At 45.3% G+C, this 14,791-nt stretch overlaps 1 protein-coding gene across 9 annotated transcripts in view; it reads right to left on the minus strand.

Annotated features, from left to right (window-relative positions):
- Positions 1 to 14,791, minus strand: part of C13H10orf90 (chromosome 13 C10orf90 homolog) — a 246,600-nt gene that overhangs the window by 89,455 nt on the left and 142,354 nt on the right. For 6 of the 9 annotated variants that reach the window (XM_077126392.1, XM_077126391.1, XM_077126395.1 and 3 more), the window contains one exon: positions 6,642 to 7,758. In XM_077126392.1, coding sequence (XP_076982507.1) covers positions 6,642 to 7,758 — 1,117 coding nt within the window. The remainder of the gene's footprint in view (positions 1 to 6,641; positions 7,759 to 14,791) is intronic. The other 3 variants (XM_077126393.1, XM_077126399.1, XM_077126397.1) reach the window with 1 other exon arrangement.

Genomic DNA, 14,791 nt, shown 5'->3' on the forward strand with positions numbered 1-14,791 from the left:
GAAATTCCCTTCCTGAGCATCAGATTCTTCATTCAAAATCCTAGAAGACTGAATGACTTATCTCTAATTTTTCACCATTCATGTACAAATATCAATTTATACATTGTGACATAAGACTCTACTTCTTTGCCATATGATGTTAGGCTTTTTTAAATGCTAACCTCAGCTAGATATTGCTAAATACCATGGTTTACCAAACCTCAACAAAAACTATTCCCGTCAATCCTAAAGAAAAGCTAGGTATTTGTCTGAGATTCTACAAAAATTTCACACACTAAGGTTACTTTCTGGAATCCTACAACCTCCAGATGGTTTCCTAGGCCAGATAAGTCCTGAAATCCAGAGAAACCAGCCTCTCCAAGAACATCAACTCATTCCATTCCCCTATCCCATATTATCAACACCACTTTCCAACATGAAAAAGTTAGAATGGGCATAGGCCAAAAACCCTTAAAGACTGGGTGAAAGATCAAAGTAGAAGGAGGAATTCTAACAGAGAAGATAACATTTAACAAATGAGTATGACTGCTAGATCATTATATTGATATTTCTTTCAATCTCCAATGTCTTAGAGCAGCTAGAAGGAAAAACCAAAAATTATGGAACTGTAACCCATACCAAACTCTGAAATCTGTTCTATAATAATTTGTTATAGTGTACTCTGAAATGTATTGCTTTTTTGTATATATATTTCACAATAAAAAAAAATCCTAAAAAAAAAAAAAAGATAATCTAGTCTATTTCTCTCATTCCACAGGTGAATAAAAGGAATCCTTGTGGGAATGTGACCTGCCCAAAGTTATCTAGTGATCTCTCTCTTGAAAAGTGGGTGGTAAATTTTCCAAAAAGGATCAAATTTTAGGTTTTGTGAACCACAAGATCTGTGTTGCATCTACTTGACTCTGCCGTTATAGCGAGAAACAGCCATAGACAATGCAAAAATGAATAAACATGGCTGGTTTCCAATAAAACTTTATTTACAAAAATAGGGAGCAGACAGGATTTGGCCCCCAAGTTATTGTTCACCAGCCCCTGGTCAAGAACTGATGCTAGAGACCAATTTCCTGGTTGAGGTGTCCATTTGCACTTGCCAGATGACTCTCACACTCCCTGGCTTATCTTGTTATTAATAATAAAACAAAACACAGAAAGAAAACTCATTCCTTCCAGTGTTTCTCTTATGGTTCCACAAATGGTAAGGGAACATCATCATATGATTGTTCACTTGGTCTTCAACAACCCAGCCCTCCATGAGCAGCAATTATATAGTCATGGAGTAAATGCTTGCCAGGCATGGGCAAACAAAGTTTCCCATGAAGTCTGGAAGCACAGTTGGATTGAGGCAGTCTCAGGAAACATGGAGAGGGTGGGACCCACACTGGAGGCACTTCCAGTCACTGCAGGCACCACCAACACATCCAATCCATTGGTAAACCACTTCTCAGTGCCTTCACCACCGCCACCCTCTCCCACTCCTAGATGACTGCCCAATCCATATTTGTTGAATGAATGAACAAAGATCAAGGGTGGGAGTGTAGGTTTTGCCACTATTACGTTCATACAGGTGTTAAAGTCTATACCCCACGCCCCCACCCAGGTCTAGGCTTGCAAGATCCTTGACCTATTTTAGAGAATTATGAGGTCACTGAGTAGAAAGAATAAACTGAATGCCAAAATGGCCAGCTGGGTGGACACTGGGCTGGGCCACTTAGATCCCCTTAGGAATGAAGCACTTTTAGCCCAGCTTCTGAGAATGCTGCAGGCCAACAGCCCTTGGCAGGACATCCTACAGCCACTGCTTGGGTTGCAGTGGGTGCTCATCCCAGGTCACGTCCCCTTCTCTGGGGGCACAAAGGCTAAGCCTCCCTTCACCCCAACTCAGAATGATGCTGAAGGGTCATCTCAAATTCAGAGCTCCTGAATGGATGGGCTGAGGCCCTCATTAGGGCTGCCTCACCGAGCAACTTCTCCCTCATCCAGTCCTACCTCCTCCTCTTTCCACCCACAGGCATTGATCTCCACAACACTCCTTGATAAATGACCTTCCCATCTATCTCTGCCTCAGAGTCTGACTTCCAGGTCATCTAATTTGCAACACTGGCAAACAGGGTAATGTTTATCTTACAGGATGGATTTCTTTTTAAGCTCTAGATTGGAAGTCTGCAAATTACAGCCTATCGGCCAAATCCAGCCCACTACCCATTCTATAAATAAAGTTTTATTGGAACACAGCCACGCTCCTTTATTTATGCACTGTCTAGGCTGCTTTCACACTACAACAACAGAGCTGAGTAGCTACTATAGAGGTTGTATGGCCTGCAGAGCCTATCATATTTCCTCTTTGACCCTTAATGGAAAAAGTTTGCCAACCTCAGCTCTAGATCATTAAAGAAAACTAACATTCACAAAATAAGCCTTCTTCAAACGGCTTCTGGTCCCTCTAAGAAGCAGCCCTCATGGAACTGAGAGAGCTGGGTCTTATGTAGAGTTCTCCCTTGCAAATGGCTGACATGTGTACAGATAGTCTCTTCTTTTCCCTTGAGTGGTAGGTGCTTTTTTGGTGAAATAAGCCTCACTCCCTACTAATGTGTCAGCACACACCCTAGAAATACTTGTAGCCATTTGGCAGGGGTTTCTCCCTCTCATGTCATTCAGATCTTTGTCTACTGGTGATATTAAACTCCACAGGGGTCTTCTCTGACCAAGACCACCAGAAGCCTGTGCCCTGGTGGGGGGACTCCGAGATATAAGACCCACCATAGAACATCATGGTCTGGGGCCCAGAGGTGTGGGCAAACAGTGTGTTCATCCGTCCCTTCTCCAATAGCATCTAACGGAACTGGAAGCACCCACTATTTCCATGTACCTGGATGGCTAAGAATGGGGGAAGGCTTCAGATCCAGGCCATAAAGGCAAAATGAATTTGGCAATAATGTATTGAAGTCAATATTGTTTCAGGCATGCCCCACCCAGTGAGGACAGTCATTCAGATCAATATCTTATAACCCACGGCACACAATAAAGAGCTGGATTCCAGGCTGGGAAGGATTTCTAAGCCAATAAATTTTAACTGCATCAAATGACATACCTTATTACATTTGATTAGAAATTAATTGTGTATCTCAGTCTCCTGATGGATTCTACCAGGGTAACTAACCTCCAAATCCTGGGATTATTCCTTACATCCATGGTGACCTTCAAACCTCACCTGCGACAGTGACAGTGGAGACGGCTCGCTGCTGAGAGGACTACCACCATCCTAACTGCCCAGCTTGGGGCTGACCTGGAGAAGTGACCAGGACCCAAATCCCTCAGGATGTCCTCAGCTCTGGCACTTAATGGCCATGTGGACTTGGGCAAGTCATCTAACCTTCAAGCTTCATTTGTCTCTTTTGCAAAATAGGGATACTACTAGTCTTTTCACAGAATGGTTTGGATGAGTCAAAATAATGGATACAATGGATACAGCCCAAGGCCCAGAACCTAGGAAGTCCATATGTGTTGTGGTTACTGATGTGATGGTGATGACGGTGACGATGGTGATGCTGATGACAATAATGTGACAAAGCTGAAGTTCTTCCTTACAATAGATGCAGATATCTGTACAGCGCACACCTAGCACAGTACTGGAGGACGCCTATTAAATGTTACGAAGATCAAACATATAGAGACTAAGGAGGTAGGCAAAGAAGATGCTAATACCTAAACCCTCAGCCTCTGCAGAGAGGACAGGTACCCACTGTGGTTGGGATGCGATATCCTAGTGGACACAGCCTGAATGCACCACAGGTTTGAACTGTTTCTGGATGTATGGCCTGGAGGCCCATTCAAAAATATAATCTATAGGACTTTCCGTTTGCAGACATAATGTCTAAAATTGCCTCGCCTCTGTGTGTAGACTCTCCCAGGATGGATGGATCACGAGGCTGAATGGCAGTAGCTGGCCTATGGAGGAGGCTGTTCATGAGGTATTTGGGGATCCCTCAGATAAAAAGAATCAAATTCAGTAATGATGAAGTCTGAAGACCACTAATTGCGTGTCAGCCACGGGAAGCTGTCAGGGATGCCTCAGACGAGATTCCACTTATAGACAGGAAAATACAAACAGTTCCTGGGAGTTTTAATGAGCATGGCCACAGTCTGAAGACACTGCATTAAGGCTGAGCAGCTTTGTCAAGACTGGAGGTCGGCAAGTTCAGCCTTGAAGCATTTTGTAGAATGTGCGAGGACAGACTCTGGTAGTTGAGAGTCAGCAATGAATTGTGCTTATAAATGTCATGCAAGGATTCTACCCCATGGACGTGAAGTGCTTTCCTGTCATCCCAAAAGAAATGCATTCATTGCAAATTAGTCTCTGAGTGAGAGAGTGTGAGGAGCACAAGGAGGTCTGTGTGATGGTGTGAGTGAGTGTGAGCATGGGAGAGAGTGTGGGCCTATGAATGTGCATCTGTGAACATCCCAGGCAGGAGCCCAGAACCCAGGAGGTCGAAGTTCTCTAGCTCAGGACTTGGGGACCAAGGGCCCAACAGCCGTGGACTCTCGTTCCTTATGGAGTCCACCTCCAGCAAACAGAGCAGAGATATTTTTAAACTTGAAAGGATCTTCAGTAACACCAAACACCACCACTTCTGTGGCTACTTAGATGAGGAAATAGGCTCACAGAGTTAATGTGTCTTGTTTGATTTGGCTATGTAAGAAAATAGGGCAGGCCGCAGTGGCTCAGCAGGCAGAGTTCTCACAGGCCATGCCGGAGACCTGTTCAATTCCCAGTGCCTGCCCATGACAAAAAAAAATAAATAAATAACAGAACAGATTAGTGACTCTCAAAAAGCTGGTCAGGGCTCCTTTGGGTCTCAGAATCTCTTCCCAAATGGCAGAATGAGGGCCCATGACCCAGCAGCCCTGGCTCTCCACCCATGTTGCCTGGGGTCTACTTTACTCTGAGGGAAGTCAGCTCCTGGGAAATAAAATTCACTCCCACTATTCACCTAAGAAAATCAGTTATGAGAGCAGTCCTTTCAAAGAGTCACAATAAAAAATCTCTGTGCCAAGGCCAAAAAGAACTGGTGGGATTTCCTTCACTCACTCCTCCCCTCTGAGATGAATGCTTATGATCTGGCTGTTGGTACTTTTAAAGCTCCTTTGGCAACAACTACTATAAATCCAAATTATTCTTTCATGTCATGAGGCGTGGCCTGAGGACAAGGATGGCCTTCAATGTGAGGAGCAGACCTTGATGCAGGTGGGACAGGTTGGCATCTTTGTCAATAAGGAAGTTGCAAAGCTTGGCTTGAGCACTGTCTTCAAATACTAAAGGGATGCTGACAGCTGCTTGCATTTTCCCTCTTGCCAATAAGTCTGTATGACTCAGAGGCATTTCAACAGTTTAATCAACCTAAAAACCGTGTCAAAGTTGCTTTAAAAATCTCTCAGAGCATTCAATATACATACTCTTGTTAAAATTAATTACATCATTTAAAATGTCTATGCACATTATCATTTAAAAATGTTTTACAGTCATTTTTATTAATTAATAGAGCTTTAATGGACAAAAGTTGTGCCATAAAATTATTATGCATATGCTGCATTTTCAGTTTTACTACTATTCTCTTTAAATATTTTTCCCAAGTGGAAACTCACTAATTCATTGACCAGAGTCTTACAGAAAGCAAAGCTGAAAATCGGAAGTTTACACAGAGAGGAAAGGAAATCTGGCCTCTGGCTCAGCCAGGTTTCCTTTCCCCTATCTCACCTATCTCCCGAGAAAGGAAGCGTGTTCCCAGGGCAGCTGACCGGGAGCTCGGCCTGGCCTGGCAGGGACAGAAACACAACAAATCCCAGCCGGGTTACCTCAGAAGACACAACCAGGGAGACGGAAAGCTGCTGCTGCTGTTGCCATTGAGCATCGAGAATACCTGACCTTTCTCATCCTGGTGGCAAGAGAAGCTCAATAATCATTTGTAAGATGCCCAATTATATATATATATAATATAATTATAATATATATACACAAACACACACATGCATATATGCGTGCACACATATTCAATAAATGTATCACAATGCTTATAACTGTATGTACATAATATACACATATATAGGTACATGTACCTATATATGTATGTATTTTATATATAAATTTTACACACACACACATACACACTCCATTATCGAGATTTTAGGTTTCTAAAGTTGATCTATAAATACCAACTATTTGACTGAAAAGTAAAAAGTGCAGAATTCAGGACACTTCCAAAATATACAGATGTTTGGCACCCGAGAGACAAAGCATGGCCTGCATTTTACACTTCTCGTCACATTCTGGAGTGATGCAGGCATAGTCTAAATTAACTTTACTTGAGTGCTATACTTTCATGCTCCTTACATATAGACAGGATCTACTGATGAGAACCGAAATGCAGGTCTCTCGTAATCTGCAGAGGTATCCTCTACAAGAAACTCTCTAAACCAGACACCAGTAGTGAACTATTAATTGTCAACTATGAGCAGAGCAGATGAGAAACACCTCTTGGGGGAAGGAATGTGGAAGAAACCCATTTAGTGTCCATCTGTTTCCCCCACTCCCTGAGGACCCAGGTCAGGGCCATGTGACCCTCTCCAGTGGGTCAGCGGTCACTCACCTGCCCGGTAACTCCAGCCAGGAACGTGAATGGACAGTTGGCTGGCCTGGTCACTACTGCAGAAGCGGGTCAAGTGACCTCTCCCTTCCCTTACATGGGTGACATGGTTGGGGCCCACCTCGGCGAATTCTCTGTCTTCCAGGGGAGGTGAGCCCCTCCAGGGGCATGCGGCATGCCCCAAATGCACGTGCTCCAGGGAAGGGCTTTGCTGCAAGAAACCTTCTGGCAAGCCCCGGGTCCAGCTCGGGGCTGGGAGAGGCCGGCTCCCCTCGGCGGGCCCCCTCCGCAGGACGCTGCTAAGGGGCCCTCCATTAGCCATGCCGTCGACTCCATCTGGTGTTAGTCTGCGTGAACTACAGTCCAGGTTGAGCGAGAGGACGGACCTGTGCCGTGGGGGGCTGGCAGCTTCAGACCGCTCAACGGGGCCGCAAGGGGACCTGTGCAAGTGGCAGACTGCGTTGGGACACTGCTGAGACACGCGGAGGTGGACGTAGGAGCTGAAGACCAGCGGGCCGTGTCCCGACGGCGAGCTGCCCGGAGCAAGTCTGTCCTCCTTGTCGTCCAGGTTGGTGACCCAGTACTCCTGGCCCTGACACAGCCGTGCCTGGGCTTCCGGAACCTTCAGCCTCACCACAGAGCCGTTTCGGGAGAATTCTGTACAGACGAAAGCTCGCCGGTGCCCAAGTGGCTCGACCCCCCTGGCCGCCGCGGTGGGGTCCCTGAGCAGGGCGTCCCCCGCCCCGCATCTCGTGCACGGCAGGTCCCCCAGGGTCTCCCACACCAGGGCGCTGGCTGGGGGGCCCACCCGCCTGGCCGTGACGGTTATGGAAGCGAACCCTCTGCGGGCACCACCGTCCCGGGCGTCCTCTCGGGGCAGCGGTGCTGCTGCCGGTCCTCGGCCACCTGAGCAGGTCTGCGCCCCGGGGTCTGCAGGGAGCAGCGCAAACGCCCTGCGCACGTTCACGCCGCCGTGGTCAGCTAGGGTCTGCTTCCCGGGGTGCGTTCCGGGCCGGGCCACCGGCAACGCGGACCCCTTTTCCCTTGATTTCGTTTCATCGATCAGCTGTGAAATGACAATGGATGAGATCATTTTTGTATTGTGTGAAGCCAGAGTCTCCTGCAAATGGAAAAAGACCCCAATTATTCCAGCCGTCCATTGTAAAACAGGCGGTCAGTTCTCTTTCCGCGGTCACCGGGATGCCAGAGAACCGGGCTCCCGACACTCCAGCTCTCCTGCCCAAGGTTTATTCTTACTGCACCTGCCACCCTCTCTGAGCTTCCAGGAGGCTGGAAAAAGGACTGCTTGTGAAAAAGTGATGCACTTGGGAAAAAGCCTGCCTGATGAACAAGGTTTCTCCGCTGGGTACCTAATCTTAGTTTATTTAATAATGTGTGTATCATTGGAAGCATCAAATTTCAGTAATTGCCTCTACTAGGTCCAGGAGCACATGCTTTCAAGGTCATGACCTGCCAGGGAGGTGGAGGCAGGATTCTGGGGGTGGATGGAACTCAGGGGCATGCACCTGTGGGGGGAAGGAGCCAGCATTCCCGCATGACAACCGGAGTCCCTGAGAACCTTGGGCCCCAGCTCCCTCTCGCTGTCTGCACCTTTGCTGGTTAAGATGGATTTGCTCAGCCCCTGCTACTCGGCCTGGCATGCACCAAAGTTCAGGCAGAGGAAACATTGGAAATCAAACGCCAGAGCTTTTCGATCACCCCGACTCACGCTGACCATAATTCTCAGGTGATTGCTCTTATCAGAAGGCCAAAGGTTCAGACCAAGACAGGGGTGGCTTTGCAGCATTTCAATGATTAGATGTAAAAGCACGAGTCTTGGTCCAGTATTGAGGCACTTTAATGCTTCCTAATCAGCAGACCGTGTGTCCTAACGAAAATTACTGGTGCATCCCAAACGGTATACTATGATTTTTAATAAAACACCTAACCAGATCGAGACTAGGATTCTCTTCTTTGTTGGTATTATATTTATGTGCAAAGCCTTCAGAAAACTGCACAGAAGATGCAACAATTTCCCAACATCTGATGAATGATCAGAGGGTCCTGAGCCCCCTTTTGACACTATTATATGAGCTTAGAGTGAACACATACATTGAATTCTACAGAGGGTGAAAAATCCGTTAACTACTGAACTCCCACTGCTGGCAAAGAACGTCTGTCTGGAGAGCCTGCTGGCCTGCTTGGCGCTCAGAAGTAAAGCCGTTCTCAAACTGCTTGGTGTGTGAGAGCACCTGGGACATTACAACTGCAGGAGCTACAGGGTCCCAGAGATTCTGATTCAGGTCTATGGGTCTGCAAGGGGAGGGAGAATTCAGGCATCTGCATCTTTTAAAAAAAATTATTGTAAAAATGTATATAGCATATGGGCATGCAAGGTGGCTCAGCAGGCAGAGTTCTTGCCTGCCATGCCGGAGACCCGAGTTCAATTCCCGATGCTGCCCATGCAAAAAAAATTATACAATATTGATCCTTTCACGTCTGGCTTCTTTCTCTCAACACAGTTTTCATGCATGTCATAGCATATAACAGAACCTCACTCCTTTTTATAGCTGAATAATACTCTGTTGTGTATACACATCACCTTTTGTTTATCCATTCACCTGTTGGGCACTAGGCATGCTCCCACCTTCTCACTGTTGTGAATGGTGCCACCATGCACATTGGGGCGCACCCATCTGTGTCCCTGTTTTCAATTCTTTGGGGTAATAGGCCTAGGAGTGGAATTGCCAGGTCATATGGTAACTCCATTTTCAACTTGGTGAGGAACCACCAGACAACTGCATTGTCCCAGCCATCCTGGGGAGTCTGATGCAGCCCATCCTGGGAACACACATCCTAGGGAAGCACAGGAAGAGTCATGGGGGTGGGGTGGGGTCTGCTCGAGAGGGTGCTTTTTGGAAGGAAGGGGTGTGCATGTTGCAAGGAGCCGGTTCTCTTTGCCTAAGACACGATAAGCAAGCACAGAAACACTTTTCTTTTCTCCAGTACAGGATTAATCTTCATTTACTTAAATAATTTGATTTCTTCCCTGGCCACTATAAGCCCTCATGTCCAGGTGAGAAGCAACCCTAGCGAGGGTCACTGCATTCCTTACTGTGGGGCCTGAGCAGATGGTTGAATTTTCTTTTTTGACCACATGTTTCTAAAAACAGATAGCCACTACAACAGCACTGATCCAAGAATGGGGAAATTCAACCCTCGCTTCGAGCCTGAATAACTCACCCTTTTCTTTAGGAGAGTTTCTGCTGTAATCTCCTCTCCTCCTGGAACCCTGTTCTCTGTGGGCCTCCCTTTTGGTGATTGCATCTTAGACTCACCTGGAGAGCTTGCAAGTCCCTGCCCCCACCCCCCAGTGTCCAGGCCTGCTCCCAGGCAATTCCATTAGAATGCCTGGGGGTGGGCAGGTGGGCAGGCATCAGCATACTTCAAAGATGAAGACCCCCAGCAGCACCCACCCCACCCCACCCCATCTCTACCCTGCATCATTTTCATGGCTGAAGCTTTCATAGGAGAAAACTGAAGCTCACCTAGCACCCACCCCAGGCTGTTTGAATTGGTACCGATCCCTCCCATTTTAGTTAAATTTAGTGCTGGTAATAATTGTTCTGTGCTCCCGAGGAGGTATATGTATAATCATACCCAGTAGGAACTCCTCGAGTGGAAGAAAAAACAAATACCCATCTTGGAAACAGTGCAATATTAGCCTTGTTTATGGTGCAATGTTTCTCAAAGTCAGGGACTACACATAAAAACACCAGGGCCGGGATGGGTGGGGGCTAAATGCAGATTTCTGGACGCCACCCTGCAGACCTAGGTTGAATCAGAATCTATGGGGATAAGGCCCAGAACGTGCCGTTTTAATGAGCTCCCAGGTGATTTTTAGGCACATCTATGCTGGAAAGGATGCTGGGCCGGGGCTCCCACCACCTGAGATTCATCCTTAACCTCGTGGAGACTGCAGGCTTTCTCGTACTCCACATTGCCCAAATCAAGATGGTGCCCCAGCCCTCAGGCTCAGAATCCCACCAGAGCTTTGGCCCTGATATAGTTTCTAGAAACAGATGGTGTGTTGCTAAGAATGAGTGACTCCATCTCTGTCTGGGCAAGGATAAAAAAGACCCTGGCTTTGGCTGTGCCCATGCCTGGACTGGGACAGGTGCCCATGGTCAGGTCCCCACGGCCCACACGCTAGAGGCTACCCTGAGACTGCGCTGGGGGTGCAGGTCCCAGAATGCCACATGGAAAGGCGTGGGGGGGCATAAAGGATGGGGTAAAGGACCAGCCACCTTTTCATTACCCTGGGCCCGGTGAACAGGCCTGTGGCTTTGATCCATCATGTGCAACCAGAAAAGGCTAGAGCAGAAATGAATGGTGTGAATTTGAACTGACTTTTGTGCCCTGGAAATGCTCCCTATGTCAAGGTGACACTGTTCTTGGGGGATAAATGCTGATGGAAACCTAGTTGCAAAGAAAAATAGATTTGCCCTCTCTACCTCACAGCGAAGCCATGGAGACAAAAAAAACAACAAAAGATAGACAGGAAACTGCTTCTCACAATATGAAAATCTAGTGTAATACTAATTTTCCTGTGATTCAGCAGATATCAGTGGATAAGTAGATATCTGACATAATCAATCTTATGGAGGAATGAGGGGATATTTATATCAGAATTATACTATATTTCAGTGGAATTGATAATGAATGACTTTGAGTTGATAATGGAAATAACTCATTGCATATCCACTAAATTGAAATGTTGTTGATGTGACTATAGTATTAGTGTAATTTTTCAGATGTAAATCCTGTTATTCATAGCATAGTCAAGCCATTTATTTATGCACTCCCCCAACAACTAGCCACTGAGTGTCTGTTGTATGCCAGGCACTGTGCTGGGTACTGGGGCGCCTCCTGGCCTCAGGGAGTTAGCAGCCTGGAGGGTGAGACTCGAACATCAAACAGGTAATCCAGTGACCAGGGCAAGGATTAGTAGGTTCAGTGCAACTCTATTTTTTCAGGTGTTTGATCTCAGCTGACAAAAGCCCCAACCACTAACCTGGGAGAAATTAAAAGGGAAACACTGCAGTGTTTGCTCTTGAATATATTTAACATTTCTGTATGGGAAGCTCCATTTCTCAAATCCTATTTCCTCATCGAGACCCATTGTATAATTAAAAAGCACGTCCAGCCTCTGAGACCACACCACTTCATTCTGTGTCCAGTCCTTTCAGGTCCAGGAAATCAAGAAAGAGATGAAAAGGAGAAAGACTATTCGATATTCCAATATCAACCTACTATTTTCTTAAACAGAGCATATTTTCTTTAAAATGTAATCACATCTTTTACATCAAATATCTTCCCCAAATTAAGCTATTTTAGAGTGACATTCTGCCCTTTATAATAGGTTAACTAAACGTGGACTGACAAAAAAGATTTCTTTTATCTAAAATATAATTAACTGGTATGCGATTTGATCAAAAAGAAGAAGAAAGTAATTTAATATTTAAAATAGAATGTTCCAGGTTGAAGAGAGCTCAGATCAGTGGTTGGATTTGAGGTCTTGCTTGGTAGGAGTCCCACCCATTTCCTGACCACCACACTTAATACTCAGATTTTTACGTTTTCTTTCTCACACATGCTGTTTAAAGAGATTGATTTCTTTTAAATGCTCCAAACATGATTTTATAGTGTCAGTAAATGCTTTCATTGTTCTATGCATTTTATTGACTGTTTTTAACTTTATATCTGTGCCTTACGGTGCATTATTGAGGAGGGTGCCATTTCATAAATTGAAGTAAGAAAGAGATAAGCAGTGAATGATACAAGGAATTGGATCCTGGGCCGTCAGAGTGGGGCTCCGATACTCCTGGGGCAATTTATTTTTCCAAAGGATAAGCCTCTATTCTAATCTATACCTTGGAAATCTCTATTTTGCTCCAGGAGGCAATTCTCTCCTTTTGCATGGCTGCTCTGCAACCCACGACTTTATTTACTGGGTCTATTCTTTGGCTCCATCTCTCCTCACCTGTCCCGCACAGTTTCTGCCCCTTTAGTGCAGACATGCTGCCCTCTGCTTAGTCTGCCTGGAACCATCATCTCTAGAGAATGTGTCACCCTAGCACTGCTTTGTCCTGAACATATGAAAGGTTTTCAAATGTGTGAGTTCACTTGGGCAAGTAGCAACAGGGTAAGAGGATTTTAAGTCAAATGAAAAAATATCTATACCTTTCTCACTCTCCATAGTGAAACTTGTGTCTTTCCACACGTTTGTTAAAAACCAAAAGGTTCAATGCAGTGTAACGTGGGAGGGTGAAAAGCTGGCAAAAGCTAAATGTCTTTTTTTTAACGGGGAAATGTAAATCATGGTGTGAAACAACTGCCTCTTCTGCAGAAATTAAAAAATAAAGTTAAGAAGAATTTAAATGACATGAGAAGTTGCTTGGGGATGGAGTGTTACGTAATAGGTGAAAGCTTTAAGCATGAGTTTTATACTCATGTAAAAATGCATTGGAAAAACAAGAGGAGGAAAAGTAAATGTGATATTTCCTTATTTACACATTTCTAAAAGTTTCTACATTGAGTTGCCATTCATTTAATTATCAGGAAAAATTTAAATGAAGCTTTTACTGAATGGAACTCTTCCATATTTCACTTGTTTTAAATAATTACTTGGCAGCTGAGGCACCTACATATCATCGCTACAGCTCTGACACATTTTGAAAGGGAAAGTGATCAATTCTGGGCTGGCTCCAGAGGCTGGCCAGAGTCACTGCTGTGACAAGGCTGGGCCCCTCTGGAGTGTTTCATCATCTTAGAGCATCCTCATAACAAACAACCAGACACGACTTGAAAAGCTCAAATTTAGGGGAGAAATTTGAAAGTCACAATACTGGTAGGATCAAATTAGATGATCCAGGTAATTCCCAAGCAGACATTTACAAGGTGTGATTTCCTGGTATCTAACTCAGTCACAGATAACAGACAAGTGCATGCGTGTGCAGGTGAGTGTGTGTGCATGTGCAAGTGAATGTATGTGTGTGGGCGTATGTGCAAGTGAGCGCATGTGTGTGCATGCAGGTGAGGGTTTGTGCGTGTGCAGGTGACTGTATGTGAGTGTGTGTGTGTGTGTGTGTGTGTGTGTGCGCGTGCAGTTGAGTGCAGGTGAGTATGTGTAGGGACCCACCCACAGCTTCCCGAAGGTCTAGATCTTAATGAAGGAACTGATTAATTTGAACATCAGCGAGGAAATGCTGAAATTTGCAACTAAACGTCAGGAACAAGTGGGAAAGCTCTGCCGTGGGTGTCTTTCTTTGTAAAAAGCGTAGCCCGACCCAGCAACATCCTCCCTAGCAGATCCCCTCCCTGCCCTGTGGCTCAGCCTCCCTAACCAGCATCTCCTCCGAGTGACACTCTTGGGGAGCCTCGATCCCTGCGGTCCCCTCCCTCCCTGCCACCCCAGGGATCCCGCCCTGCTCCCCGGAATAAATCAGTTATCACCCCAATTTTTATATCCTGAGGCGATAAGCATGGTGCTTCCACATAGAAAAGCGTTTAAATTTTGATGACTAAATGTCAAAACCCCAAATGGCATCCTTTCTCCATCTGTGGGATTTCAGTCTGAAGGAAAATTCAAGCTTCCTTAAATGTAGAACTAAATCCGAAAATATTACCCAAGATAAATGTTTTCAGAAAATGTCCTTTTTAAAGAAACCCTTGCTACTTTAATCTGCTATGATAGGCCAATTCTTAAAATTCTACCCTCCCTTAGGATGACTGTAGTTGGCAGTAAAAATATCCATTTGCAGGAGATAAAGGGTAAAGAATGTTTTGGGTGTTTTTTTAATTAATTTATTTTTTGGAGTAATGAAAATTGATTGGGGTGATGAATGCACAATTATGTGATGATACTGTGAGTCACTGATTGTGTACTTTGGATGATTATATGGTATGTGAATATATCTCAATAAAATTGTATTTAAAAGAAAAAAGAATATCCATTTGTGAAAGGCAACTACAGGTTCCTTGTAAACTGCAACTCAGGCAGTTCTGTAAGGTGGAAAGGCCCGTCCTCTAAGTTCTCTTACTGGAATGTGAGGACTCTTCTTGCCAGCCCCAAAGAATGGGTTAAAAAACAG

The sequence above is a fragment of the Tamandua tetradactyla genome, chromosome 13, assembly GCF_023851605.1.
Source record: "Tamandua tetradactyla isolate mTamTet1 chromosome 13, mTamTet1.pri, whole genome shotgun sequence".
Classification (NCBI taxonomy): domain Eukaryota; kingdom Metazoa; phylum Chordata; class Mammalia; order Pilosa; family Myrmecophagidae; genus Tamandua; species Tamandua tetradactyla.